This window comes from Sorex araneus, chromosome 8, assembly GCF_027595985.1.
Source record: "Sorex araneus isolate mSorAra2 chromosome 8, mSorAra2.pri, whole genome shotgun sequence".
Classification (NCBI taxonomy): domain Eukaryota; kingdom Metazoa; phylum Chordata; class Mammalia; order Eulipotyphla; family Soricidae; genus Sorex; species Sorex araneus.
In genome coordinates this window covers 53,218,628-53,246,315 of record NC_073309.1, presented here as the reverse complement: position 1 = coordinate 53,246,315, position 27,688 = coordinate 53,218,628, and the positions used below count along the sequence as shown (strand labels likewise).

Sequence of the window (27,688 nt, the reverse complement as noted above, 5' to 3'; positions counted from 1 at the left end):
TGTTGTGCTGGGAGTGGTCCTGAGGTCACCTGGGCGACTGTGTGGTTTCCAGGGCAAAGGGTACCTCCCGACAACAGCCCTTGTAGGAACAGTGGTCTCGGGGGTCTCCCACCCAGGCTGCCCCTGGCCATGCCACCCTCCGCACCCGCCAAAGGAGAGGACAGACGGACAGATATGGAGTGTGCATTGAGCATGTTCTCTGTCAGGACTGGAGGCCAGCAGGAAGGGGACAGTCGGGTGGGCAGCCAGGGCTTCATGCAGGGTTGGTGGGCTCTTCACTGTGGAACTGGGGGGCGAGAAAAGGCCCGTGAGGTGGGTGACTCAGCAGAACCCCAATCCCTTCCGTGCACCCGGCAGGCTGGATTGCTCTGCCAGGCACCCCCTCCTGGGACCCCCAAGTAGCTGTGCTTGTGAAGTACCAGGGCCGTCAGAGCTTTGGGGGCTGGGAGGACCTAGGAGATAGGGTGCTGCACGGTGATGGGCGGGGGGTCCCTGGGGGGGTCCCCAGGGCTCTCCTTTCTCCTAGGTTGTAGTTGGGGTCTCAGGAATAGGCTGGGGGGACAGGGACTTGAAATGCTACTACAAGGCCAACTGTAGATCTGCTGACCAGGAAGCCCCCCACTTTGGCATGACTGGTTGGTGGGCTAGTACTGTCGGAAGAAGTGGGGTTCCGTGAAGGCAGAGGGGGTGCCAGGACTGAGGGGAGGACTCGGGAGGAGCACGGAAAGGAGGCCTGGAAGGCAGAGGGCCCTGCAGAGGCTTCCGGGCTTCCAAGTCCCCCAATTCCTGTCCTGCCCAATGGAGGACGCCCCCTCCCCATTTCTTGGCCCGGCTGGGGTCCTCTCAGTTGGCGGCTCACCTCGGACGTCCAGTCTGCACTCGGCCAGCGCCTCGCCCAGCTCGTTCACCGCACGACATGAGTAGGTCCCCGAGTCGAACGGGCAGGGACGCCGGATGTTTAGCGTCAGGACCCCCTGGTGGTTGGTGATCAGGAACTTGGGGTCTTCCCGGATCTCCATCTTGTTCTTCATCCAGACCACCTTGGGCTGTTGAGGGGGGCAGGAGGGGTCGCCAGCTGAGGGGCGGGGTCAGGGGCCTCCACCTCCCAAGGCAGCCTCAGGCTCTCCTGCAGGGGGAGCGGAGGGGCCCCCTGCCTGCATTTCTCTCCCGCAAAGCTGCTTTTGTTATTTTTGTAAAATTCTTTATCTTGACCTTTTGGGTCACACCCGGCAATGCTCAGGGGTACTCCTGGCTCTGCACTCAGGAATTAACTCCTGGCAGCACCTAGGGGACCCTATGGGATGCCAGGGATTGAACCCGTGATGGCTGTGCGCAAGGCAAACACCCTCCTCATTGTACTATTGCCCCGTTATTTAAATTCGGGAGCCAGCACAGAGAATAGGAGGTAAAGCACTTGCCTTAGTTATGTGGGGCAATGGGGCCACAACCCCAAGTTGAAACCCATGGTCTCATGCCAGGGGTCACTCCTGAGCACAGTCAAAAAGAGCCCCTGAGCACTATTGGCTGGGGCCTCAAAACCCCTGATACTTTGTTTTGGGGCCCACATGGGGTGATGGTCAGGGTTACTACTGACTCTGTGCTCAGTGGCAATACTGGCTTCTGGCAGTATCCCATGGGATTCTGAGGACTGAACCCCGGACAGCTTCCCTCAACGCTATACTATCACACGGCTCCCTCCCTCCCCACATTGGGGAACCACCCCCTGCAGTGCTCAACAGGGGGTCATGGCAGTGCCCAAATGGAGCCCAGACCCCCCTCAGAAGTAGGTGCTCCAGACACTGTGCATCTTGCCAGCCCTCCAGCTGCCCCGCTCCCTCTCACCAGTCCTGCCTTGCCCAAGGGATGGAGCTGGTGAGTCTGCCTTCAGCCGCTGACCATCCGAAACCCTCGACTGTGACACTTTGTGACATCCCCCAGCTAAGGTTCACAGCCACACAAGCCACAGTCCTGTGAAGCTCTTGCCAAGCAACACACAGGCTTTGTAGCTGGAGAGTCAACTATGTAACTGGTGGATTACCAAGGATGCACCCCCAATAGCAATTTCTTGTCCCATTCACCCAAAACAAAACTAAAAATGTGGTTGGGTCAGAGACAGAGTGCTTGGTGGGCTTTGCATGCAGGAGCCCCAGCTCCGCTCCCTGGCACCACAGACTCCCCCAGCGTCTCCAGGGAGTAACCCTGAGCACTGATCCAGGAGTATCCAAAGCACAGCCAGATGAGGCCCAAAAACCAAAATTCAAATATGGGGCCTGGGGCTGGAGCAATTGAGTAGGCAGGGCACTTGCCTTGCACATGCATGACCTTGCTTCAATCCCTGGCACCCCATATGGCACTGCCAGGAGTGTATTGTCAAGACTGACCCCCTAAGCATTGCCAGATGTGGTCCAAAAGCCAATAAAACAAAATAATAAAAGATGGGGTGGGGGAGAGTGCTAGACCAAGGCTGCGAGACAGAGCACAGAGACCAGCATGGGGCACAGGCAGTGTGAGACTGGGATGGGACACTTAGTGAGACTGGAAGAGGAGAATGGAATAAACGGCAAACGATCACCAATCAAAACAAACAAACAAAAAAGATGGGGCTGGATCGCTAGTACAAAGGGTACAATGCTTCCTTTGCACAAAGCCAACTCGAGTGCAATCTCCAGTACCCCGCTGTGATCCCCTGAGCCCGACAGAAGATCCCTGAATGCAAAACCAGGAGGAAACCCAAGAACCGCTGGATGTGGCCCCCAAACCAAATAATGATGAGCTGAAGTACAAGAATTAAGGCTCTTGCATTGCATATGGCTTACCCCGATTTGATTCCTGGCACCAACTAAGATTCCCCGGGCCCCCAGCAAGAGTGATCGCTGAGTGCAAAGCCAGGAGTGAACTCAAAAGTGGCTCAAAAGCAAAAAATACATGACAGCTGGGAGACTGCAAAAGTTGACACTTGTGGGGCCGGAGCGATAGCACAGCGGGTAGGGCATTTGCCTTGCACGCGGCCGACCCGGGTTCGATCCCCGGCATCCCATATGGTCCCCCAAGCACCGCCAGGAGTAATTCCTGAGTGCAAAGCCAGGAGTAACCCCTGAGCATCGCTGGGTGTGACCCAAAAAGCAAAAAAAAAAAAAAAAAGTTGACATTTGCCTAGCTTGCAGTTGTGGCCACAATTTGTTCAAATTCCAACACCAAACACCACCAGGAATACCCCCAAGCAGAGCCAGCTGTGGCCCTTCCCCCCAGAAAAAAAAAATCAGAACCAGAGGTGGGCACACACCTGCCCCCCGAGACCCAAGTTTGATCACCAATACCTCATCCCTATGAGCACCACCCAGTGTAGCTCTGGCGGAGTCCCACTGCCCAGCACCGCTGTGACCATGTCGGTGAGCAATCATACGGGCACACCCACCCGACGCCTCTCACCCCACCTTCGGGTGGCCTCTGACGGCACAGTTGAGAGCAGCAGAGTAACCAGCCACCACCACCCGGTCCGGCAGGGGTGTCAGGAATTTGGGGGGCATCCGGAAGTCGTGCTCCTGGTAGTCAAGCGGTTTGAGGGTGAGACCTGCAGGGTAGGGGTGGGGCAGAGGCTCCCGTTCGGTCACCTGTGCTCACAGCCCATCTGAATTCCCCCCAGCTTCATCGTTCTGAGTGCAGAGAGGGAAGGAGCCGCCCGTACCTGTCTTCAGGATCTTGGCCGTGTTCTTGGAGACGCCTGGGGTGTCACTAAGCCCACAGATGTTCTCACTGAAGACGCGGAAATAGTATTCGTTGCCCACGATGAGGTCCGACACGGTGCAACGCGTGGGCCGGTTGTGCTCATAGAGGTTAAACCACTCCTGTGCAGACACCGAAAGGACAGGGGTGAACCAAGCACTCGGGGTGCGGGGTACAACCCAAAGGCCCTCAAGCACCGCCCTGGAGAAGCCCCCCATGGGGGCGGTGCTAGACGAGGCCACGCCCACGCCCAGCCTGTGGCTTCTCTGGAATCTCCAGGCGTTTGGGTGTGACGAGGCAGACGGCGGCTGAGTGTGCATTAAACACCATTGTTTTCTTTCAGATCAGTAATAAAATTGGGGGTTGGGGATTTGGGGGACCACACCCGGCCATGCTTGGATGGTCTTCCTGGCTTTCTGCTCAGAAATAACCCTTGGAGATGCCTGTGGGACCAGATGTAGTGCCAAAAACTTAAACAAGGGGGGCTGGAGAGATAGCACAGCGGATAGGGCGTTTGCCTTACACGCGGCCGACCCGGGTTCAAATCCCAGCATCCCATATGGTCCCCTGAGCACGGCCAGGGGTAATTCCTGAGTGAAGAGCCAGGAGTAATCCCTGTGCATCGCCAGGTGTGACCCAAAAAAAAAGCAAAAAAAAAAAAAAAACTCAAACAGGGGTCCTTGCGGTGCAAGGCAAGTACCTTACTTACTCCGTGTACTAACTCTCGGACTCCAATAACAACAAATCGTGCACGTCTCCCTCCTGCCCACTCTTCCACTCTCCCGGTACGCCCTCCGTTTCCCCCTGTGGACACATGTTGGCCTCTCACCATGGTCTTCTTGTCGGCTTTCTGCACGAAGTAGCCTGTGACCTCGCTGTTGCCATCATCCTTGGGGGGCTGCCATTCCAGCAGTGCGTTGGTGCCCCACACCTCCTTCACCATCACATTCTCCGCAGGTCCGGCCTTCTCTGCACGGGAGCGGGGACGGCGTGACGTGTTTCAGGCCCGAGCGCCCTCACTTCGTCCAGGTACCCCCATCGATCCTCGCCTCTCCGCCCCCGCGCCCCCTCCCGACGCGCACCCACGACGCGGATGCGGATGGTGGCGGTGTCGCACATGTTCTCGATCTGCACGCTCAGCTCGTACTCGCCCGAGTCCCCGCGCGCCGCCTGGCGCACGAAGAAGATGGTGTCGAAATCGCTGGTGCGCACGTTCACGCGGCTCGAGTCCAGGGGCGCGCCGCCCTTGGTCCACACTATTTGGGGTCGTGGCTTTCCCTTTGGGAGGGTCACAGGAGGGAGGAAGGGAGGTCAGGACCCCACACACCCCGCAGCTCCAGGCCCCAACACCACAGGGCCCATCACGCCACACCCCCGCTGCGCCACGCCCACACCACGCCAATACGCCACTTAGCTACGCCCCGCATGTCTTGCCCCCACCACACCAGTCCCTACCTAGCCACGCCCCATCACGCCACGCCCCCACACCAGTCCCCACTTAATCACGCCCCATCATGCCACGCCCCGACTAGTCCCCACTTAGCCACGCCCCCACCAGTCCCCATTTAGCCACGCCCCATTATGCCACGCCCCCACCAGTCCCTGCTTAACCATGGCCCTACCTCCATGCCCCCTCTGCACCACGCCCTCACTTAACCATGCCCCATCATGCCACGCCCCTAGACACCACATGCCAGGTACCCGCGAAGGCGTACCTGGAAAGGGATAACCAGGTTGATGGGCTCCCCGACCTTGCGGATGTAGGTCTGGCGGAGGTGGCGCGGGAGGCGGATCTTGGGCTGCTCTGCGGGAATGCACACAATGGGGAGGTCTTAGGGTCCAGCAAGGGTATCTGGTGCTGAGGGGACCCAAAGGCCCTGGCCATGAGAGGTCCTGGGTGGCACCAACAAGGCCTTAAGGAGAAGAGGAGGGGGCGCAGGGGTCTCACCCACAATCTCCCGGATGGTGACGGGCTGGGGCAGGGTGGCCGGTTCGCTGCGCCCCGCGATGTTGACCCCCACCACCCGGAAGATGATTCTGGCTCCCGTCGGGAGATTCTTGACCGTGAAACCACAGCGCTCCACTGGCTTGGTGTTGGCAGGAATCCACTCGTCAGCTAGGAGAGAGAAGCAGTGGGGGGGTGCTTCCTTCAGGATCTCCCTGGAGCCCCACAGCCTTGAGCTTGGAAATGAACTAGAAGCAGCTAAAGCTCAGCACTTCTGACTCCCCAATTCCTGGGATGTTGGTTCAGTCTGCTCCTTGGGAGCCCCAGAAAGGCAGCATATCAGAGAGAGGAAGGGGTGGGCAGGTTCTTTTTCTGCCTGGGATTAATGAATCCCTGTGAGGTGCTAGTCAGTTTGGAAATGAGGGCTCTGATGTGGATGGGGGGACAGGGAGGACGTGGGAGGCAAAAACTGATGGTCCTTTTCCCATATGTGGCCCACAGAATACAAAAACACCGACCTCCCCTGAGATGGACAAATGACAAAAAGAGAGAAGGAGCAACTCAGGTTATAAGTAAGTGCTGGGGGGAGGGCGCATGCGGGGAAGAGGCAGTGCTGTCTCCCATATGCAGGGCGGCTGGTCCCTGGGGTCTTTGACCCAGCCCGGGAGCCACCTGCACTGGAGACCCTTTTGCCTGATGGTCCCGTTCTCCACAGGCACTCACAGTCCTCCAGACAGTACTCCACCAGGTACCCATCGATGCCGCCCGCCCCAATCCTGTCGGGGGGCCTCCACTTGAGGGTGGTGGTGGTGTCCGTCACATCCTCCACTGTCAGGTGCTGTGGTTCGCTTGTGGGAGCTGCAGTGATCCAGGGGAACAGGAGGTGGGGGTCAACAGAGAGGACCTCTGGTCAGGACTGTGTGTGGAGGACAAGAGTCCAGGATGGCAGAGATAGACGCTACCGGGAAGGCCTGACAGGGGTCTATGCTTGGGGTTGTTGGAAAAGAGCAGAGAGAAGTTGCACGGTGGGTTGGGTCAAAGGTCAGGGGTGAGTGGGCAGGGCTGTGGCTTAGTCAGAGATGGGCGTGGCGTGGGTTGGTGGGCGGGGCCTGAACGACGGTGGGCGGGGTCTCAGAGGGACGGGACCTGGTAACTCACCAATGGGCATGAAGGGTTTGCTGTTGATGCTTGGCTGGGAAACCCCGATGGCGTTGACAGCAAAGACCCGCATCTCATACAGGACACCCTCAATCATCTTGGTGGACTCGTAGGTCGTCTCCGTAAACACCTCGAAGTTCAACTTCATCCAGCGCTGTGAACCCTTCTTCTTCCGCTCTAGGAGGTACCCTAGAGGGCCCCCGAAGCGAAGACAAGTGGGCAGTCTTGGGGGACATGTTTGTTGGGGGCAGTGAGGGACACACTCCAAATATCACTGGGCCATGACTGGCCCAAGAAGGTCGCGCCTCAGTGCTGGTTCGAGCTGTAAGGGGTCATCCACCCACCGAGGATTGAGGGGGGTCAGAGGTCATAAATTGGGGTCAGGGTCCAGAGAAAAGCCCAGACTTCTGGCCAAGGGGAGCCCCCCCTCCGTGCTGAGGGAGTGAGACCGATGGGGAAGACCAGAGAGAAAGCAAGAGACAGAAGTGGAACACGGGGGCCCCCAAGGACACTCAGGACTCCAGGAGGTCAGAGGTTATGGGGACCCCCCCACAGAGCACTCACCTGTTACCGGCTGTCCCCCGTCATACTTGGGTGGCTCCCATACAAGGATGGCCCAGTCCTCGCCAACAGAGGTGACACGCACGGCCTCTGGGGGGTCCGGGACATCTGGGGGAGACAAGAGATTTAGGAGAATGGCATTCCTGGCTGAGGGTCCCCGTGAAGCTGCCCGGGGCTCTGCTCACCCACGACACGCACGAAGATGGAGGCCACATCCTCGCCAGCAGGGTTGGCGACCTTGATGGTGTAGCGGCCCTCATCCTTCCGCTCGGCGCTCTCAATCACAAAACTGCTGGTGTCCACCCGCTGCTCCACACGGGTCCTGCCCTCGGTGGCTGTGACCACCTGGACACAGCCAACAGCTGGCCTGGCACTGCATCAGCCCCAACCCAGACCTTCATCTGCTCCTCCAACTGCTCCCCAGAACTACCAACAGCAGCCCAGGACCAGCCCAAGGAGGAGCTAGCCCTGCTCTGGCCTCATCCTTCCCACAACCGCTTGCCTTGTCCTGAAAACACTACCCAGAACCCAAAGCTACCACCTGCCTTGTGTCTGAGCTTTTGCACCCCACTCCCCGACCCACACCACTCCCCCTGTGACTTTGCCTCTTCCCCTGGGGCCCAAGAGATGTTGCCTGATCCAGAAGCATTCTGAGGCCCTCTGTCCACAGGGTATGGTCCACCCACCCCCTGGGTGCTCAGAGCTTCAGGTACCTCCCTGTATCTTGACCCCAAGCACCCTGGACTGGGACTGCCTGGGCACGGATCTGCCTCTCTCCAAGTGTGAAGGCTCCGGGAAGGCGGGGATTGCATCTGATTCGTGGCTGGATCCTCAGTGCCTATGCACAGAGCCTGGCCAAGGGGAAACTCAGGGGGGTGCAGAGGGAAAGGAGGCGCCAAGGCTGACTCGAGTTTTACAGAAGAGGAAACTCAAGCCCAGAGAAGAGCAAAATTGAGCTGTTCCAGCGCCTGGAACAGAGAAGGTGGAAGTATTTGTTGGTGGGATGGATGGGTGGGTGGATGGATGGATGGATGGATGGATGGATGGATGGATGGATGGATGGATGAATGAGTGGGTAGGCAGATGGTTAGATGGGTGGGTGGGTGGATGGATAGGAGGGTGGGCAGATGGATAGGTGGATAGGTGGGAAGGTGAGTAGATGTATGGATGGGTGGGTTGGTAGAAGGGTGGTGGGTGGATAGATGGGTGGGTGGATGGGTAGGTGAATGGGTGGGTGGATGCAAGAATGGATGAGTGGATGGATGGATGGGTGGGTGGATGAATGGATGAATGGAAACATGGGTGAATGAATGGCTGGGACGGCTAAGTGGACAAGTGAATTGATTACTAGATGAGTGGTTGGCGGGATAATTGATTAATTAACTGCTAGGTAAATGAAGACAACTGCTGAGAGATGCGTGGACGAATCACTAGTTATGTGACTCGGCTGATAAACAGGTGGATAAATGAGTGAGGGTGAATAGATGGAGAACTCAGCATGTGCCAGGCCGGTGCCCAGGGGATGAATAAATATAAAAGCCATCTTCAAATGACCCTCTGAGGGATCATCGCCCTCATTCTATAGATAATGAATGACATGGAAGCTCAGAGAAGCAGTGTAACTTGCCCTGAGTGGCTCAGCATGACAGAGAAGACAGGGCCCCGGGCAAGTCCCACTATACCTCATCCCCCCTCAGCCAGGTGGCGACTGGAGGAGGCTCCCCCGTGATGGCCACATCCAGCCTCAACTTGTTGCCTGCCACGACCACGATCGAATTTTCCGAGGTCTTCCCTGAACAGTCCAGGTGAATCTTCGGTGGCTCTGGAGCAGGAAGGCACACGAGAGGGTGGGGCTGGGGGCAGGTCTCCCAGTCCCGCCAGAGTGTCCCTGAGACACAGAGTTCTGAGGACCTCAGAGACCCGGGGGTCTCCTCCTGCTCCCCCAAGGCCAGGAGCACCAGCTTCCAGCCTCAGACCTAAGAGTCAGGCCCCCCTCCTCCTCAGACGAAGGGGTCCAGACCCCAGTCTCTTCCTACAGACAGGAAATCCTGTCCTCCTCCCTCAGACTCAGAGATTCAGAATGCCTGCCTCCTCCGTCAGACATAGAAGTCTAGACCTCAGCCTCTTCCCTCAGACACCTCATCTACGTAGCAGTCCTGGGCCTTACCTTGTTTGGGCACGTACTCCACCTTTATTTCTGGAGGACAGAGAAGACTGGATGGTTAGACCCCAATCCACGAGCTCCTCACACCCCCCACACATACACCAGGGGAGAGGGGAGTTCTGGGGTGCCTTGAGGCCCAACTGTCACCCTCATGGAGACAGTACCCTGACTCCCCCACAGGGGAAAGCAAATGTCTGCTGTCCCCCCAACATGTGGTGCAAGAGCCCCCAGGTGCAGCAGGGTGGGGCAAGGGGCAGGGTTGAAGGGCATTTTCACCCAGGAAGTTGAGCTTGGCTGAGAGGGACAGGGCGTAGCCATCAGGCACGAATGTGTAGTCGCCTTCATCTTCGGGCCGGACGTCATCGATCACCAGCTTGTGGAACCTAAGTGGTTAGGGGTGGCAGGGGGCAGCCAGGACAAGTGGCTCAGGGGAGCAACATGGAGAAAAAACGCCCTCCTCAATGGCCCCGCGTGTCCACTCTGGGCTCTGAAAAGCTGTGCCCAGCTTCGGGTGGGGCTCAGCTCTGCCCCTCACTGTGTGACCTCAGGCAAATGCTCTAACCTCTCTGTGCTCCTTTCTCCAATCAGGTGTACACGCAGCTATAGGCGTTCAGAACACTCCTGGGCATCTAGTGAGTGCCCTGTGGATGCTAGTGCCCCACGGATGGGCAGAGCTGCAGGAGAGAACCTCAGGAGACCCACAGGGCCCCGCAGACAACGGGGCACTTATCTGGGGTGTCCACACACTGTCTGTTGAATCCCAGTCCCTATGCCCCCTCCCCCCCACCCTGCCACTAGAGTTGGCTGTTTTCAAACGTGGCCCTTGGGTTTGCCTCAACCTGGTCCCAGGGGCTGGAGCCCACTGGGTCAGCTCCTGGCTGGTTTATTGCTTTTGTTTTGGGATCACCTCTGGCAATGTTCTGGGGCTCCTCCTGGCTCTGCACTCAGGGATCATTCCTGGTGGTGCTCAGGGGACCATATGGGATGCCGGAGATCGAACGCAGTTGGCCGTGTATAAGGCAAGCGCCCTCCCCACTGCACTCTCACACTAGTCCCTGCTGGCTGTTTTTGCCTGTTGTTTATGCCTCTGTGTCTGTCTGTCTGTCTGTCTGTCTGTCTCTCAGGGGCCCCCTTCCCCAGCGTGAACAGCCAGAATGAACATGCCCGGCGGGGCCTAGTGCACAGAGCAGACAAAGATAAGCAGCCCAGTTGTTCCTGCTGACAAAACCCTCCCTTCCCCCCAGGTCAGCCAGCCCTCCACTGATTCTCGAGACCCAGTGCATCCTGGTTCTGGGGGAGGGGCCCCTGGGAGCACCTCGCACCCACCTCCCTGTGTGGGAAATGGTGATCCTCTTGCTGGGCCGCACCTCGATGCCATTCTTGTACCACTTGCCCGTCACCTTCTCGTCCGACACCTCGCACTTGAACACGGCCTGGTCCGAGGCCTTCACGGTCAGGTCTGCGATGTCCTGCAGCACCTCCAGCTGCTTCTCTGCAGGGACCGTGACCGTGACTGAGCCCCGGGGCCTGCCCACACTCCTGCACCAGGCCCTGCTCCTGCTTCTTCTCCCCAGGATGGGAGGACAGGAGCCGAGACCACGGGTCCAGAGTGGGCCCCGCGCAGACCAGCCCACTCTCCGCGCCCAGGAAGGGCGAGTGGGGGAAAGTGGGCGCAGACTGGACCAGGTGACAGAGTGTCTAGACCACAGAGAGGGCCCTGCCCCAGCCCGGCGGGGTCTGGTGTGAGTTCAGAAAGCATTTGTGTGGGCACTTTCCTCATGTGTTCAGTGGCCGTGAGCCACTTCCCCAGCCTGGCCGGCTGCCGCCACCAACAGACACATACATGGAGGGAACAGAGCCGTCAGGCTGGCTGGTGATCGGGGCCATTCATTCCCAACTCGGTCCCATTGTTGATTCCATTCTCCCTGCGCCTATTCCAGTCTCACACCGCCCCTCATTCCCACATTCCCATCTTCTGTCCCTCATGCTAGTCTTTCCCTGTCTCCAGTCTCACCGCCTTAGTTAAGAGCCCAACCTCTGGTGCTAGAGCCATAGTATAGCGGGTAGGGTGTTTGTCTTGCATGCGGCCAACCCGGGTTCGATTCCCAGAATTACCCAAATGGTCCCTCTAGCAGAGCCAGTAGTAATTTTTGAGTGCAAAGCGAGGAGTATCTCCGGGTGTGACCCAAAAAGAATAAAAAAAAAGAGCCCAACCTCCAAGATTGGGGGAAGCAACTTCACATAGGTTAGATAGCACAATCAACATATGCAAAGCTCTTCCTTAGGGAAAGCACTTCTAAGACAAAGATCTCATCCTGTTAGGAGATCCACTCAAGGTAGGAATTTCATAAGGGTATATTTCTCCTTTCCATACTTCATATCCATTTAAAGTCATCTTAAACTTTCTCTTTTTTTTGCTTTTTGGGTCAACCTAGGGATGCAAAGGGGTTACTCCTGGCTCTGCACTCAGGAATTACCCCCTGGCAGTGCTCAGGGGACCATATGAGATGCTGGGAATCGAACCTGGGTCGGCTGCGTGCAAGGCAAACACCCTACCCGCTGTGCTATTGCTCCAGCCTCAAGCTTACTTCTTAATAATCTTTCTAGTCATTTTGTATGGACACAGTAAGAGATATATTAAGCTTAAAGGGTAGCTCTCCTGGGGACATATCGCTATAGATCCTACACTACAGTGCTCAGGCCACATTAGTCTTTCCTAATCCCAGCATGGTCCTTGTCCAGTTACTTCTCTTTGCGTCATGACAGAATTTGTCCATGACCATCCTCTTAACTTATAAGTTTTATGGTACTAGGCCTATCCCTATTCAATGCGAGGGTAGCTCATAGCTTGCCCTGGGTCCACCCAAGTCCCTTTATCAGTACCCTGTTTTGCGGGTGCTAGGAACTAAGGGCAACTGAGGCTTAAGTCAAGTAAATATGACAGATGCCCAGGAGTAAATATTATTCAGAGTAAATTAACTCCCAATCTACAAAAACATAACATTAACTATCTTCCTGTGTCTATACGAAAAGGACACTGCTCTAAAATAAACTATGCATAGGACATAAGGGAAAAAGAAAAGCAATATTTCACTCACATACAAAATCCAGAGTCCTTAGAGGGATATGACCTTACAAGTCATAGGGTCTGATTTGGGGATATAGGTGATGAACAGGAGAAGCAGAGCACAGAGAAGTTAAAGATAAACACAGAGGAACGGGAGTGCCTCAGGAGCACTGTGATGGGTGTAACTCAATAAACCTAAGCTCCCTGTGGCAAGGGAAAAAGGAAGGAGAAGAAAGGACAAACCTTTGTAACTCTATCTCATGGTGATACAATTAAAAAAAAATAGTATGAAGTTCATGCTCAATTCAATCAGCTTAATCAATGGCTGAACAAATAGAAGTGCTCCTACATTATTCAAAAAAAAAAAAGGACAGGGGCTGGAGTGATAGCACAGCAGATAGGACATTTGCCTTGCATGTGGCCTACCCGGGTTCGATTCCCAGCATCCCATATGGTCCTCCGAGCACCGCCAGGAGTGACTCCTGAGTGCAAAGCCAGGAGTAACCCCTGTGCATCACAGGGTATGACCCAAAAAAAAAGCAAAAAGAAAAGAAAAAAAAAGAAAAGGAAAGAAAAGAAAGGAAAGAAAAGGAAAGGAAAGAAGAGGACAAATCAATGTTATCCTACGTTACCCTACATCTGGTTACCGGAAGGTGCTAGAGTGCAGGGACCTGGCCAGCCTTTTCAAAGATACTTGTTTGTCTGTTCATTTTTGGGCCACCTAGCAGTGCTCAGGGCTTACTCCAGGCTCTGGGCTCAGGTATCATTCCTCGTGAACTCACGGTACCATATGGGGTGCTGAGGACTGAACCAGGACTGGCTGTGTGCAAGGCAAGTGCCTCCCCTGCTCTGGCCCCTTAGCCTGATTTTTTTTTTTCTTTTTGGGTCACACCCAGCGATGCTCAGGGGTCACTCCTGGCTCTGCACTCAGGAATTACCCCTGGCCGTGCTCAGGGGACCATATGGGATGCTGGAAATTGAACCCAGGTCGGCTGCGTGCAAGGCAAACGCCCTACCCGCTGTGCTATCACTCCAGTCCCTTAGCCTGATTTTTAAACAAAATGATGCTTGGGCAGAGATGGAGCTCAGTGAAAGGGCATGTTTGAGGCACTGGGTTAAATCCCTGGCATCACACACACACACACACACACACACACACACACACACACACATACACACACACATGCAGATTCACACACACACACATGCACTCACACACACGTAACATTCCCTCACACAAATGCAGACTCACACACTCATGCACATACTCACTCACACACATAGGGCTCGCATAGGGGCCCAAAGAGATACCTAAATGGGCTGAGTGGGAAATGTATGTGGCGTGTTGGTGTATGTGTGTGCATGGTATCTATGCTGTGTGTGCAGTGTGCCCAGGCCCCAGGGAATGGCCTACCTTCCACAACGAGTTCGGCCTCACACTGGCCACCGTTGGTTATGACCTGGTAGCGGCCCCCGTCATCCAGGGACACATCGGAGTAGATGAGAATGTGGCGTTTCCCGTCCTTCTTGAAGCGGTAGCGTGCCTTGTACGAGTCCTCCCGGGTCATCTCCACACCGTCCTTCATCCTGGGCAAGGGTGCGAGGGCTGTGAGGTGGCCACCCGGGGCCACACACAGCTCTGAGCTGAGGGTACATGAGGCTGGCAAAGATGTCTCGAGTGGAGGGGTCACCAGGCGGTGGGCTCAGAGTGGGGAAGGAGGAAGTGGAGGAGGAGGAGAGAGAAAGCAGAGAGGGAGGGAGGAGGGGGGAGGAGGGAGGTTGGGGGGAAGAGGGAGATTGGAGGGGGGAGGAGGAGAGGGAGGGAAGTAGAAGGGGTGAAGGAGATGGAGGAGAGAGAGGAGAGAGAAGAGGGGAGGAAGGAGAGAAGGGGAAAGGAGGAAGGGGAGGAGGAGAAGGGGAGGAGGGGAGAAGGAGCAGAGGGAAGTTGGGAGGAGGAGAGGAGAGGAAGGAAGGGAAGGGGTTGAGGGAGAGGCAGCCTCAGAGCCAGAGACTCTCATCTCCCACCAGCCCATCCACCTCACTTGGCTTCTGGATTCTTCCCATTGTGCCTCGAGGCTGTATGCAGAGGAACTCCAAAAAGACATTGGATAGATAAGTAAGGGTGTAGGTGAGAGGGAGGGAGGGAGGGAGGGAGCGAGAGAGGGAAGAAGGAAGGAAGGAAGGAAGGAAGGAAGGAAGGAAGGAAGGAAGGAAGGAAGGAAGGAAGGAAGGAAGGAAGGAAGGAAGGAAGGAATGGAGGGAGGGAGGGAGGGAGGGAGGGAGGGAGGGAGGGAGGGAAGAGGAGGAGGGAGGGAGGGAAGGAGGGAGGGAGGGAGCAGGAAGGGAAGGAGGGAGGGAGCAGGAAGGGAGGGAGGGAGGAAAGGAAGGAAAAAAGAAGGAAGGAGGGAAGGAAGGAAGGAGGAAATGAGGGAAGAAGGGAGGGGAGGAAGGAAGGAAGGAAGGAAGGAAGGAAGGAAGGAAGGAAGGAAGGAAGGAAGGAAGGAAGGAAGGAAGGAAGGAAGGAGGGAAGGAAGGAAGGAGGGAGGGAAGGAAGGAAGGAAGGAGGGAAGGAAGGAAGGAAGGAGGGAAGGAAGGAAGGAAGGAGGGAAGGAAGGAAGGAAGGAGGGAAGGAAGGAAGGAAGGAAGGAAGGAAGGAAGGAAGGAAGGAAGGAAGGAAGGAAGGAAGGAAGGAAGGAAGGAGGGAAGAAAGGAAGGAAGGTAAGAAGGAAGGAGGGAGGGAGGGAGAGAAGGAAGGCAAGCAGATATGAATACATGAACCAAAGGATGGATGATTTTTTTCATTTAGTTGTGGGGGCCACAACCACACCCCAAGACTGGATGATTGAATAGATTAAACATAACAAATAACCTTCATGGTTATAAGGGGATCAGGAAAGGAGTGTGGAGAAAATCAGGGGGTAGAAGTCTCTGGGGTTAGAATGTCTATGGATGAGAAGTTCTAGGGGTTCAGTGGGAAGTATGGGGTTCAGACACTGGCTTGGCATGCTGCTGACCCTGGTTCAATCCCCAGAACCTCAGGGTCCCCCAAGCACATAGCTGGGGTGTGATCTCAAAATAGAGCAAAAAAAAGAAGTTCTAAGAGATGCTGGGTTTAGATCAGGATCTTGAGAGAGAGCTGGGGTACGCTGATGACCACTGGCAAAGGGCCAGAACCCACAAGGGGCCCCAGGACAGCATGGAAAGAAGCATCTCAGGAATCGGAGGGCCCAAGAGTGCACAGCAGAGAGCACTGGCTCTGCACGCAAGCGTCCCGGGCTCCATCCCCCCCATCCCATACAGCCGAGCCTGCCAGGAGCATCCCCTGAGCATCCCCGGGGGGACCCCAAAACCAAACAAGCAAAAGCAGCAGTTCAGGAACCAGCCCACTCACCACATAACCTGTGCCCCATCTTCCGATACCTCCACCACCATCTCTACCCGGTCCCCCACGAACACCTGCTGATCCTCCAGAGGCGTCACAATCAGGACGGGAGGTTCTGTGGGGCAAGGATGGGGGGGTGTCTCAGGTTAAGGGTTTCCCCTGGGCCCCGCTCCCCCGGCTCGGCCCAGACAGACACCAGGCCCACCTTTGACGAAGAGCTCAGTGAAACACTTCTCGTCGTTGACGGCCACCTCGTAAGCAGAGTCATCGGCCAGCGTGCACTTGTTGATGGTGAGGATCCGCTTCTTCCCAACATTCTCGAACACGTATCTGCCGCAAAAGCCCACCTCAGCCAGTGGCCGGGGTCTGCCCATCAGTGCTCTGGCCCAGCCCTGTACTATTGCTTTGGTCCCCAGTGAAGCACTTTTTTTTCTTTTTTTTGCTTTTTGGGTCACACCCGGCAATGCACAGAGATTACTCCTGGCTCTGCACTCAGGAATTACTCCTGGCGGTGCTCAAGGGACCATATGGGATACTGGGAATCGAACCCAGGTTGGCTACGTGCAAGGCAAGCGCCCTACCCACTGTGCTATCTCTCCAGCCCCTCATCTTTTTTTATGCTTTTTGGGTCACACCCGACGATGCACAGGGGTTACTCCTGGCTCTGCACTCAGGAATTACTCCTGCTGGTGCTCGGGGGACCATATGGGATGCTGGGAATTGAACCCGGTTCGGCTGCGTGCAAGGTAAACGCCTTACCCGCTATGCTATCACTCCAGCCTCCAGCATTTTCATCTTATATCCAAATGCTCATGATGAGAAATTCCAGAAACACAGACAAGGATAACAGAATAAAAATAAAACCCAGGCCTCTCAGCACCAAATTGGAGGGAAGATGGGCCAAGTTCTAGTACCAGAGGCTGAGCAGGGACTGGCTACTCATACACAGAACTACATTTCCCAGAACCCCTTGCAGCTGCCGTGGCTGGTCACACCTCCTGCTCTAGAACCAGAGGTGAGAATGGAAGTGCATCCTAGATGTTCTTCCTGGATCTCTCGCCATCCTACCCCTATCATGTTCATGCTCCAGCTACTGTCATGCCAGGAAAACATGTTGGTGTGGTCCAAACATATGGAATATGGGGGGCTGGAGCGATAGCACAGTGGGTAGGGCGTTTGCCTTGCACGCGGCCGACCCAGGTTCGATTCCCAGCATCCCATATGGTCCCCTGAGCACCGCCAGGAGTAATTCCTGAGTGCAGAGCCAGGAGTAACCCCTGTGCATCGCCAGGTGTGACCCAAAAAGAATATATATATATTATATATATAATATATATATATATATGGGTGCTCAAGAAGTTTCTGAGAGACTTCTGAGAGACAGCATCCGTGAGGTAAAAATGCAACTTCTCCAGAATGACTCGTATCCCATGGTCTCTTGCTGCGACTCACCCTATCCTTCAACAACTAATGTTTGGGGGTTTAGTTTGTTGGGGCCCATACCCGGCAGTTCTCAGCACTTACTCCTGGCTCTGTGCTCAGGGATCACTCCTGGCAGGGCTCAAGGGATCATGCTGGGTGTCAAGGATCGAACCCAGATCAGCCTCACACAAGGCAAGTACCCTCCACCCTGTACTATTGCTCCGGACCCCAACGAACTGCTTTTCATCTTATATCCAAATGCTTGTGATGAGAAATTTAAGAAACACGGGTAAGGAAGACAATCAAAATGAAACTGATGCAAAACTGTGCCAAACATCTGGCTTGTGTTTCACGCCGGGTTTTATCTGTGTGTGTAGAGTTCGCCAAGCTGAGTTGGCAGCCAGGTTTTGTGCACCATCGTGAACAGTTTCCTGCATCAGTATAAACTTTACAGCACAGCTTTTTTGTAACACCTTCATTTGGTAGGAAATTACACATTCTGGTGTTTTTATTTTTGGGTGGGGGACACTACTCCTGGCTCTGGACTCAGGGTTCACTCCCAGTGGGGCTTGGGGGACGCTACTAGGTGCTGAGGACCCAATCAGGTCAGCTGTGTGCCAGGCAAACATCCTCTCCACTGTCCTATGACTCTGGTCCTTTTTGTCTATGTTCCTAGAGTGGCAGGATCACCCGTCAGTGAACCGGTGGGGCAAATGGGTGGGTCCAAATGTCAGAGCATGAGTCCACCTGCCTGGACGGTTCCTCCCATAACGCCCAGGCTTCGTGGTAGAACCTGGTAGGAGCCCCATGGCACACGTGACCCCTCGGAGCCCAGAACACGGCTAAGTGCCGTGAGGTTCATGTGCCCCTCTTCTGCGGGTGCTGGGGAGTCCTTCCGGGCCGAGAAGTGGCGGATCTCCCCTCTCTGACCCTCTCTCTAGGGCTCACATCTTCCCCCTCCCCAAGGACTGTCTCCCACATACTTGCTGCTGGGCTTGATCTCCTGACCGTTCTTGTACCACTTCAGGGGAAGGTCCGGGTCGCTGATCTCCACCACCAGCTTGACCTTGTTGCCCCTGTCCACTTGATAGGCCGGCTCCAGCTTCTTGGTGAAGGCTGTGGGTGGGGGGGAGAGGTGGTGTGGAGGCAGAGAACTGAGTGGGGGTGTTTCTTGGGTCCCAGAGGACCTGCCAGGTATCCCTCTCCAGGCCACAGGCTCTCCAAGGTCAAGAAGCCGCCGAGGAACTTGAAGGTCCTGGCAATCAGGTCTGGCCTGCCCCTCGTGTTAGAACCCCCAAAAGAGAGGTTTGGGGGGGGTTAGAACGATAGCACATCAGGAAGGACGTTTGCCTGGCACATGGCTGAACTGGGTTTGAGCCCCATCATCCCAAGGGGTCCCCCAAGCAACTCCGGAGTGATTCCTGAGTGCAGAGCCAGAAGTAACCCCTGAGCATCGCTGGGTATGACCCAAAAGATCCAAATAAATAAATTTAAAATAAATAAATAAATAAATAAATAGAGGTTTTGGGGGCTGGACAATCAGACCCCCAGGACTAGAGTTCCTTTGCTCTGGGCCCGTTCTCCTGGGGAACCCCTCTCCCTAGGCGCCCCTCTCCTGGGTATCCCTCCCCTGGGTATCCCCTCTCTCTGGGTGCCCCCTTTCTCTGGGGGGATTCCCCTCTCTCCTCTGCTGGTAGCTCACCTGCACTCTTCTTCACCTCCACCTTGGCCTTCTTGAGTCTCTTGAGCATGCCCCGGAGGTCGGTGATGCCGTACTGGAAGGCGATTTTCTCATACTCACTCTTCTTGGCCCCTTTCAGGAGCTCCAGGACCTCCGGCGGGATGCCCAGGTCATCGTCGTCCTTCTTCTTCTTCTTCTCCTCCTCCACCACCTCCCTGACACGGGGACCGCGGGCCATGACCACCACAGCATCTCTCAGCATGTCTGCCTCTGCCCCGCCCCTTCCTGTCTCCCACCTTGCCCCCAGCCCAGCCTCCCGGCTTCATCCAGCCCCTTGCCTTCCAGCATCAGCCCCCTAGGGCCCGAGGGGCATTCCCACCCCCAGGGGGCTGCGGAGATCCTATGGGAGTAAGCATCTGCCTTGCATGGGGTCAACCCTGGTTTGGGCTCAGGCACTGCAAGGACGGACTCCTGAGCACTGCTGGGGGTGGCCCAAAAGCCACAAAGAACAGAAAAGGACATTCCCAATCCACATCCCAATCCCATCCACCTGCTCACACCCCTCAACTAGTCAGGCCTGTCTCTCACCCCCTGAATCCTCTGACTTCTGTCCCAGCCCTCACACAAGCACTGCAGGCCCGGAGGACTTTCCACGGCATCTCTTTCCTACGAATTTCTCTTCATCCTACAGGACCTAGCACCAGGGGCTGGAGTGATAGCACAGCAGGGAGGGTGTTTGCCTTGCACATGACCGACCCAAGTTCAATCCCCAGGATTCCATATGGTTCCTCAAGCACTGCCAGGAATAATTCCTGAGTGCAGAGCTAAGAGTAAGTCCTGAGCAACAGAGGGTGTGGCCCCAAAAGAAAAAAAAAAATCTAGCACCAAATGTTCTCCTTCCTAAAATACTCCTGCCCTTCCCACCCTCAGCTGTGCCCAGGAGCTAACCTAATCCACCAAAGTGCCAGAGGGACCCTGTCTGATCAGCCACACTAGGCTTGGTCTGTTCCATACATTTTAGGGTTTTTTTTTATGTTTTTATTTTTGTTTTGTTTTGTTTTGTTTTTGCGGGGGTGACACACCTGAGATGCTCAGGGCTTACTCCTGGCTTACTCCTGGCTCTGCACTCAGGAACTACTCCTGGTGGTGCTCAGGGGATCCTATGGGATGCTGGGTATCAAACCCAGGCTGGCCTTGTGCCTGGCAAACACCCTCCCCACTGTACTTTTGCTCGGTCTCCTGTGTCCGTATCTTTGAACTCATGACTCCAGGGAATAACTGAACCTCAGGGATGCAATGAACCTGCTCTGTCCCCCAATCCTAGCCCTGGGCCCAGCAGGGACAAGGCCTCGGATGATATTTGCTGAGTGAGGAAAGAAGAAAGAAAGAAGGAAACAAAGCAGGAGATGAGCGGGTGAATCTGGGAACACAGAGACATTTGGAGCTAGGGCAGGCTGGGCTGGGGGTTGGCACACAGATGGCCGGGCTGAGAGTCCCTGGTCAGCGGGTGAGTGTAAAGGCTGGATGACGGGCTGTGGGAATGGTTCATGGTGGGAACCAGTAGAGTGGACAATTGGTGAATATATTTTTTGGGGGATTTGATCTTTGTTTTTGTTCTGGGGTCACAACCAGCAGTACTGAGGGATCACTCCTGGGGGTGCTCAGGGTACTATATGGGGTGCCAGGGATCGAATCCAGGTCAGCTGAATGCAAGGCAAGCACCTTCCTCGATATACTGTCTCCCCAGCCCTGGGTGAAAGCGTTTATGGTCAGTTGTCAGGTAGGTGGTTTGATTCGTTATAGATCGATAGGTGTTTTTTTGGGTTTTGGCCACACCTACCAATGCTCAAGGGTTGCTCCTGACTCTGCACTCAGGAACCACTCCTGGCTGACTTGGAAGACCATCTATCCATCCACCCATCCATCCATCCATCCATCCACCCACCCATTCACCCTCCATCTATCCACCCACCCATCTATCCAACATACACCCACCTATCCACCCATTCACCTATCCATCTACCCACCCACCCATCCACCCACCATCCATTCACCCTCCATCCATCCACCCATGGAATATCCAACATCCACCCACCCATGCATCCATATATACTTCCCTCTATCATCCATCCACTCATCCCACCAGCTCCATCTACGAAGTCATCCACTGACCTGCCCATTTGCCCACCCCTCTGCCACTCTCCATCCCTCTATCCATTCATGCCTCTTCTGCTCACATGTCTCTCCCATTTCCACACCGATTGAAACAGATTTCTCCTTGAATGACAGTCTCTCCCCGCTCCCTCAGGAGAGGGGCCTCACCTCTTCTTCAACAGGCTGCTGAAGTCCAGCTCACCCGCATCTTCCGTCTTCCCTTCACCCCTGTGGCCACAGAGAGGGGGTGTGAGCCCCCAGAGTCCATTCCCTTAGACTCACCCCAGAGCTTCCCGGAGCCTCCCCAGGGGGCTCCTCCTGGGACCCTTGCCATGAAGGATGCCCTCCCTCCAAGCCCAGGGCTCAGGGCCTTACGTTCGCTTGAAGTTCTCCAGGTCCGAGCCCGAGTCCTCACGGTGAGCTGGGGAGTAGGGGGGGAGGGATGGGGAACTGAAGGCACCACCTGACCCAAGCCTAGGACCCGCCCACTCCACCTCTCCCAGGTCCCTGTCCCCCCATCTGAGCCAGCACGCCCTCGCAGCCCACCTCCACCCGAGGCTCTCCGGCCGCCGTGCAGCTCCTCTCAGCAGCCTAAAGCTCCTCATGTCTGGGCCAGCACATCCTTCTCCCTGGGTCTGCACAACCTCATGTCTTCGGTTTGTGTCCCTCATACCTAAGCCCTCACACAACCTGAGCTGCGCCCAAGTGCCCCTAAATCTGTGTCACCTCTGTTTCTAGTGGATTGTTTTTTTTTTTTTTTTTGGGGGGGGGGTTGGGCCATGCCCAGCAGTACTCAGAGGTTACTCATGCCTCTGCACTCAGGGATCACTCCATTTTTTTTTTTTTTATTTTATTGAATCACCGTGAGATAGTTACAAGCTTTCATGTTTGGGTTACAATCTCACAATGATCAAACACCCATCCCTCCACCAGTGCACCTTCCCCACCACCAATATCCCGGGTATAGCCCCCCTTTCCCACCCTCCCCCTGCCTCCATGGCAGACAATATTCCCCATACTCTCTCTCTACTTTTGGGCATTATGGCTTGCAATACAGACACTGAGAGGTCATCATGTCTGGTCCATTATCTACTTTCGGCACTCATCTCCCATTCCGACTGATTCCTCCAGCCATCATTTTCTTAGTGATCCCTTCTCTATTCCAGCTGCCTTCTCCCCTCTGCTCATGAAGCAGGCATCCAGCTATGGGGCAATCCTCCTGGCCCTTGTATCTACTGTCCTTGGGTGTCAAGTCTCATGTGATGTTATTCTATACTCCACAAATGAGTACAGTCCTTCTATGTCTGTCCCTCTCTTTCTGACTCATTTCACTTAGCATGATATTCTCTATGTCTATCAGGGATCACTCCTGACGGTGCTCGGGGACCAGAAGGAGTGTGAGGAACGAACCTGGGTTGGTCGCATGCAAGGCAAGAGCCCTGTCACTCTGGCTCCCTGTTCTTATTTTTCATTTTTATTTTTGGGCACACCTGGAGATGCCTGAGGCTGACTCCTGGCTCTGTGCTTGGGGATCACTCCTGGTAGTGCTCAGGGGACCCTACATGGAGCAAACCAGGGAAGGGGGCAAGCTAGGTGAGCACCTTCACCCCTCAACTATCTTCCAGCTCAACTGACCCAATTTTTCTGTTTTCTCGTTTGGGTGTTTTATTTTTTTTTGGGGGGGGGGGCTCACACCCGATTGTGCTCAGGACTGACTCCTGACTCTGCACTCAGAGATCACTCTTGACTGGGCCTGGGGGACTTACGCAGTGCCAGGGGTCGAACCGGGATCAACTGTATGTCAAGTAAGAGTCTTACCCTCTATAAGATCTTTCCGGCCCTCTATCCCCGATATTAAATGCCTTGACCCCTGAATCTGTGTTCCCTCCTCCCAACACTAGGCTTGCCACCCCCCACGCTTCCCCACCACCTACCCTCCACATCGATGTTGAAGTTACAGCTGTCACAGACATCCTTGGCTTTGACCTCGAGGCGGTAGTCCCCACGGTCCCCCAGCACTACCTTCCCAATGTGCAGTTCCACGGTGTACACCTAAGCATCAGGGCAGGGGTGTGGGTGCAGGGAGACAGACTCTCACGCACCCCTCAGGCTCCAGCGTCCACCTCCTACTTGCCTAAGTCCTCAACCCCATGCCACAGAGGAGACCCCAAGAGAGGGGAGCATCACTCAGCCCCAGAGCCAGCTCAGTCTCCTTCCATGCCTGGACCGCCTTGACTCACGAGGGCGACGTCCTTATCCCAGGTGTGTGAACTCAAACCCTCTCCCTCCCGCCCAAATCTGCACCACTCCCAGGCCTGGAGGTCCCGGTCTCCAGCCCACTCCAGGTCTCTAGCTGGCCTTCAGACCTCGGCCTGCACAGCCTCCAGCCCCCGGCCCACCTGTGCCCCTATCCCTAGAGCTCCTCACATTGTTGGCAGCGTCGTGCGACTCCTTCACAGAGAACCGGGCTCCCATCTTGCTGCCCAGCTCCTGCCACTTCCCCTTGAACCACTTGATGGACGGTTTGCCCGGGAGCTCCTTCCCGTTAACTTTGGCCGTGATCTCCACATCCTTCCCTGGAAGGAAGGGAGGCCACAGAGGCTACAAGAGGAGGCGCTGCACCCTCCTCCCTCAGACCAGCACTCCCTACTCCTCCCTCAGACCAGCACTCTCCACTCCTCCTCCCTCAGACCAGCACTCCCTACTCCTCCCTCAGACCAGCACTCTCCACTCCTCCTCCCTCAGACCAGCACTCCCTACTCCTCCCTCAGACCAGCACTCTCCACTCCTCTTCCCTCAGACCAGCACTCTCCACTCCTCCTCCCTCAGACCAGCACTCCCTACTTCCTCCCTCAGACCAGCACTCTCCACTCCTCTTCCCTCAGATCAGCACTCTCCACTCCTCTTCCCTCAGACTAGCACTCTCCACTCCTCCTCCCTCAGACCAGCACTCTCCACTCCTCTTCCCTCAGACCAGCACTCTCCACTCCTCTTCCCTCAGACCAGCACTCTCCACTCCTCTTCCCTCAGATCAGCACTCTCCACTCCTCCTCCCTCAGACCAGCACTCTCCACTCCTCCTCCCTCAGACCAGCACTCCATACTCCTCCCTCAGACCAACACTCTCCACTCCTCTTCCCTCAGATCAGCACTCTCCACTCCTCCTCCCTCAGATAAGCACTCTCCACTCCTCCTCCCTCAGACCAGCACTCTCCACTCCTCTTCCCTCAGACCAGCACTCTCCACTCCTCCTCCCTCAGACCAGCACTCTCCACTCCTCCTCCCTCAGACCAGCACTCTCCACTCCTCTTCCCTCAGACCAGCACTCTCCACTCCTCTTCCCTCAGACCAGCACTCTCCACTCCTCCTCCCTCAGACCAGCACTCTCCACTCCTCTTCCCTCAGACCAGCACTCTCCACTCCTCTTCCCTCAGACCAGCACTCTCCACTCCTCTTCCCTCAGATCAGCACTCTCCACTCCTCTTCCCTCAGACCAGCACTCTCCACTCCTCCTCCCTCAGACCAGCACTCCATACTCCTCCCTCAGACCAACACTCTCCACTCCTCTTCCCTCAGATCAGCACTCTCCACTCCTCTTCCCTCAGACCAGCACTCTCCACTCCTCCTCCCTCAGACCAGCACTCCATACTCCTCCCTCAGACCAACACTCTCCACTCCTCTTCCCTCAGATCAGCACTCTCCACTCCTCCTCCCTCAGATAAGCACTCTCCACTCCTCCTCCCTCAGACCAGCACTCTCCACTCCTCTTCCCTCAGACCAGCACTCTCCACTCCTCTTCCCTCAGACCAGCACTCCCTATCTCTCCTCCATTAGACCTAGATCTTCTTACACTTCTCATACAGACCTATATTCCTTCACCCCGCCTCCCTCAGACCAGCACTCCTCCACCCTGCCTCCCTCAGACCAGCACAGCCTATTCATTAGATCCCAGTCTCCCCATCTCAGCTCCCTCAGACCAGCACCCCCCATCCCTCCGCCCTCAGACCCAGAGCCCAAGACTCCAGCCTCTTCAGGGCCCCTCACCAGTCTCCACCGACACAGAGTCTGGCTTCTTCAGAAACATTCCAGAAGGTTCTTCAGCGATGGGAGACTGGTCCTCAGGTGGGGCCTCTGCACAGGAGACAGGATTTGGAGCCCCATGGCTGTGGGGGTAGCACCCTGGGGGGCTGAACTTGGAATTCAGGGGCCCAAGGCCAGAAGAAGTGACCTTTAGTGACTGGAAAGAACCGGAGCCCCAGAAAGCTGGTCCCCCACTCAGTTTCCCTGTCTTTGAACTGGGGGGTGGGCCCAAGGGTCTAGGATGGGTCTCTGAAAGGGCAGAGGAGCTGAGACACATTGAGGAGAGCAGAGACAGCCACTGGGGTAGGAGGTCGGCTGGTAGGCAAGATCAGTTGCAGGGGAGGGGGGCCAGGAGCCCCAGGGGAGCAGCTGGAGGGGAGCTGAGGATCAAGGGCTGGGTCCCGCCGAGTCCACAAAACACCATCTCACCTTTGGGGGCCTCTGCAGGGGCCTCTTTGGGGGGCTCTTCCTTGGGAGGCGCCTCTTTGGGAGCCGGTTTGGCAGCATCTTTGCCTTTGGGGGCCTTTTTGGCCGCTTTGAGGAGAACATTCACAGCTCAGCTCCTTCCTCTTCCGGGCATGGGGGCTGGATCCTCACCCACCTCCCTCAGACCAGGAGTCCCCATCTCTCCTCCCTCAGACAGGAGTCCCCATCCCTCCTCCCTCAGACCAGGTGTCCCCATCCCTTCTCCCTCAGACAGGAGTCCCCATCCCTCCTCCCTCAGACCAGGAGTTCCTCATCCTTCCTCCCTCAGACTAGGTGTCCCCATCCCTCCTTCCTCAGACCAGGTGTCCCTATCTCTCCTCCCTCAGACCAGGAGTCCCCATCCCTCCTCCCTCAGACCAGGAGTCCCCATTCCTCCTCCCTCAGACCAGAAGTCCCCATCCTTCCTCCCTCAGACTAGGTGTCCTCAGGCCTCCACCCTTAGACAAGGAGTCCCCAGGCTCCTCCCTCAGACCAGGTGTCCCCTGCCCTCCTTCCTCAGACCAGGAGCCCTCTTCCCCCGGTAAACAGATCTCTGATGGGGCCTGTGATCAGGTTCCTCCGGCCCGAGGGCCCATCCCGCACGCACCCTGCACGGCCCTGACCTTTCAGGTCCAGAGGGTAAAATTAGCTCTTCTCGGTTGGAAACTGGACACTCGGGGCTGAATCAGCACTGCCACCATCCCGCTGCTGGCTCCTGCCCCCACTCCCCCGCCCAGCGGCAACTGGAGCTGGACCCCCATTCCACAGCCTGGCCCGGGGGACCGGCCATGTAGAACAAAATGCCCCCAGAGCCCTGAGAAGTGCCCAAAGGCACATCCTGCTCACTTGGCAGCATGGAAGCTAGAGGAAGGGGGGACATGAGGTCAGCACGGCCACAAGGCTGGCATGTAAACTGTCAGGATCCGTATTTCTGGGGTGGGCACACTGGTGGCCCGCACTGGACTCATCGTCACCACTATTGTAAGCGTAAAATCGTTACCGAGAATATTGTAAATCAAAGAACCATCAGTAGGAGTATTGTAAACCACGGAATCATTATTAAGAGTACAGTAAACCATAGAATCTGAACTAAATTTTTTTAAGGCACATAAAGGAAGAAAAAAAAAATAAAGGTACATTAGCCCCTGTGTGGAGAAGATCCCCTAATCCCTAGGCAGGGAAGCCCGGGCTTCTTACAAAGGGAATCCCTCAACCCTGTGCAGAGCAGGGCTCGCCCCCAGGAGGTGTCCCAATCTCCCTGCCCACAGGGACCTGAATCCCTCCCAGAGAAAGAGCCATCTTCAGGGTCCCCAGGCGCGAATGCAGAGAAGCCCAGGTGCCATGCAAAGACCCCCGCCCCGCCCCCATCCACAGGAACCCGGCCCTGTGAAGGAAAAGGAGCCCAGGTTCACCCGCACCCCAACCCCATACTGTGAAGGGACGTCATAGCACAGGAAAAGGGGGCCGCCACCCCAAACAGATGTAGGGGTCCCTTTCCACACGAGGAAGGGGACCTGTCCCCCGACATAGAGGTTCCTCACTCTTCCTACTCCCCCAAGGAGGCCTGGTCCCCGCCACCCCCCCGCCGGAAAGCAGCCCCAGTCTCTATGCAGACCCGCATCCCCGGCCACCTGGTTTTGCCTCGGGCATGTCCGCCTCTTCCCTCTGACTGCCGCTGGCCAGGGGAGGACGGGCACCCCCAGGGGGAGCCATTTAAGGAGCCCTGGAGACTCCCAAGAGTCTCCGGGAGGCCCCCCCTCCCTGCCGCTCCACATTCCACCAACGAGTTCTAGAGGGTGACAAATAACAGCTGGACTAAGGGACAGCTGAATGACAGGTCCCTGGGGAGAGGGGTGGGGGAGCCCTGGGGCTGAGGGAGGAGGGGCT

At 56.1% G+C, this 27,688-nt stretch overlaps 1 protein-coding gene across 1 annotated transcript; it reads right to left on the bottom strand.

The window, feature by feature from the left end:
- Positions 1-175: 175 nt before the first annotated feature.
- MYBPC2 (myosin binding protein C2) lies at positions 176-27,469 on the bottom strand. Its single transcript, XM_004619761.2, has 28 exons — positions 27,433-27,469; positions 25,766-25,870; positions 25,301-25,387; positions 23,685-23,833; positions 23,192-23,309; positions 21,633-21,678; positions 21,426-21,485; positions 19,125-19,318; positions 18,406-18,538; positions 16,206-16,330; positions 16,010-16,115; positions 14,033-14,205; positions 10,878-11,043; positions 9,828-9,934; positions 9,555-9,584; positions 9,070-9,209; positions 7,573-7,732; positions 7,391-7,495; positions 6,827-7,015; positions 6,392-6,526; positions 5,672-5,839; positions 5,439-5,527; positions 4,806-5,001; positions 4,553-4,692; positions 3,686-3,845; positions 3,435-3,571; positions 860-1,046; positions 176-286 (listed from the first exon to the last, which is right to left on the bottom strand). The coding sequence occupies exons 1-28, from the start codon at positions 27,449-27,451 to the stop codon at positions 276-278; spliced, it is 3,435 nt and encodes a 1,144-aa protein (XP_004619818.1). The 5' UTR covers positions 27,452-27,469; the 3' UTR covers positions 176-275.
- Between the last annotated feature and the right edge of the window lie 219 nt (positions 27,470-27,688).

Bases quoted from the DNA above. Each gene is read 5' to 3' on its own strand.
- MYBPC2 (XM_004619761.2), bottom strand. The intron at 3,846-4,552 runs GTGAGAGGCCAA...GTGTCTGCACAG, and splicing joins AAGCCGACAAGAAGACCATG to GAGTGGTTTAACCTCTATGA. The intron at 1,047-3,434 runs GTGGGGTGAGAG...CCCCCTCAACAG, and splicing joins CCGTCAGAGGCCACCCGAAG to CCCAAGGTGGTCTGGATGAA.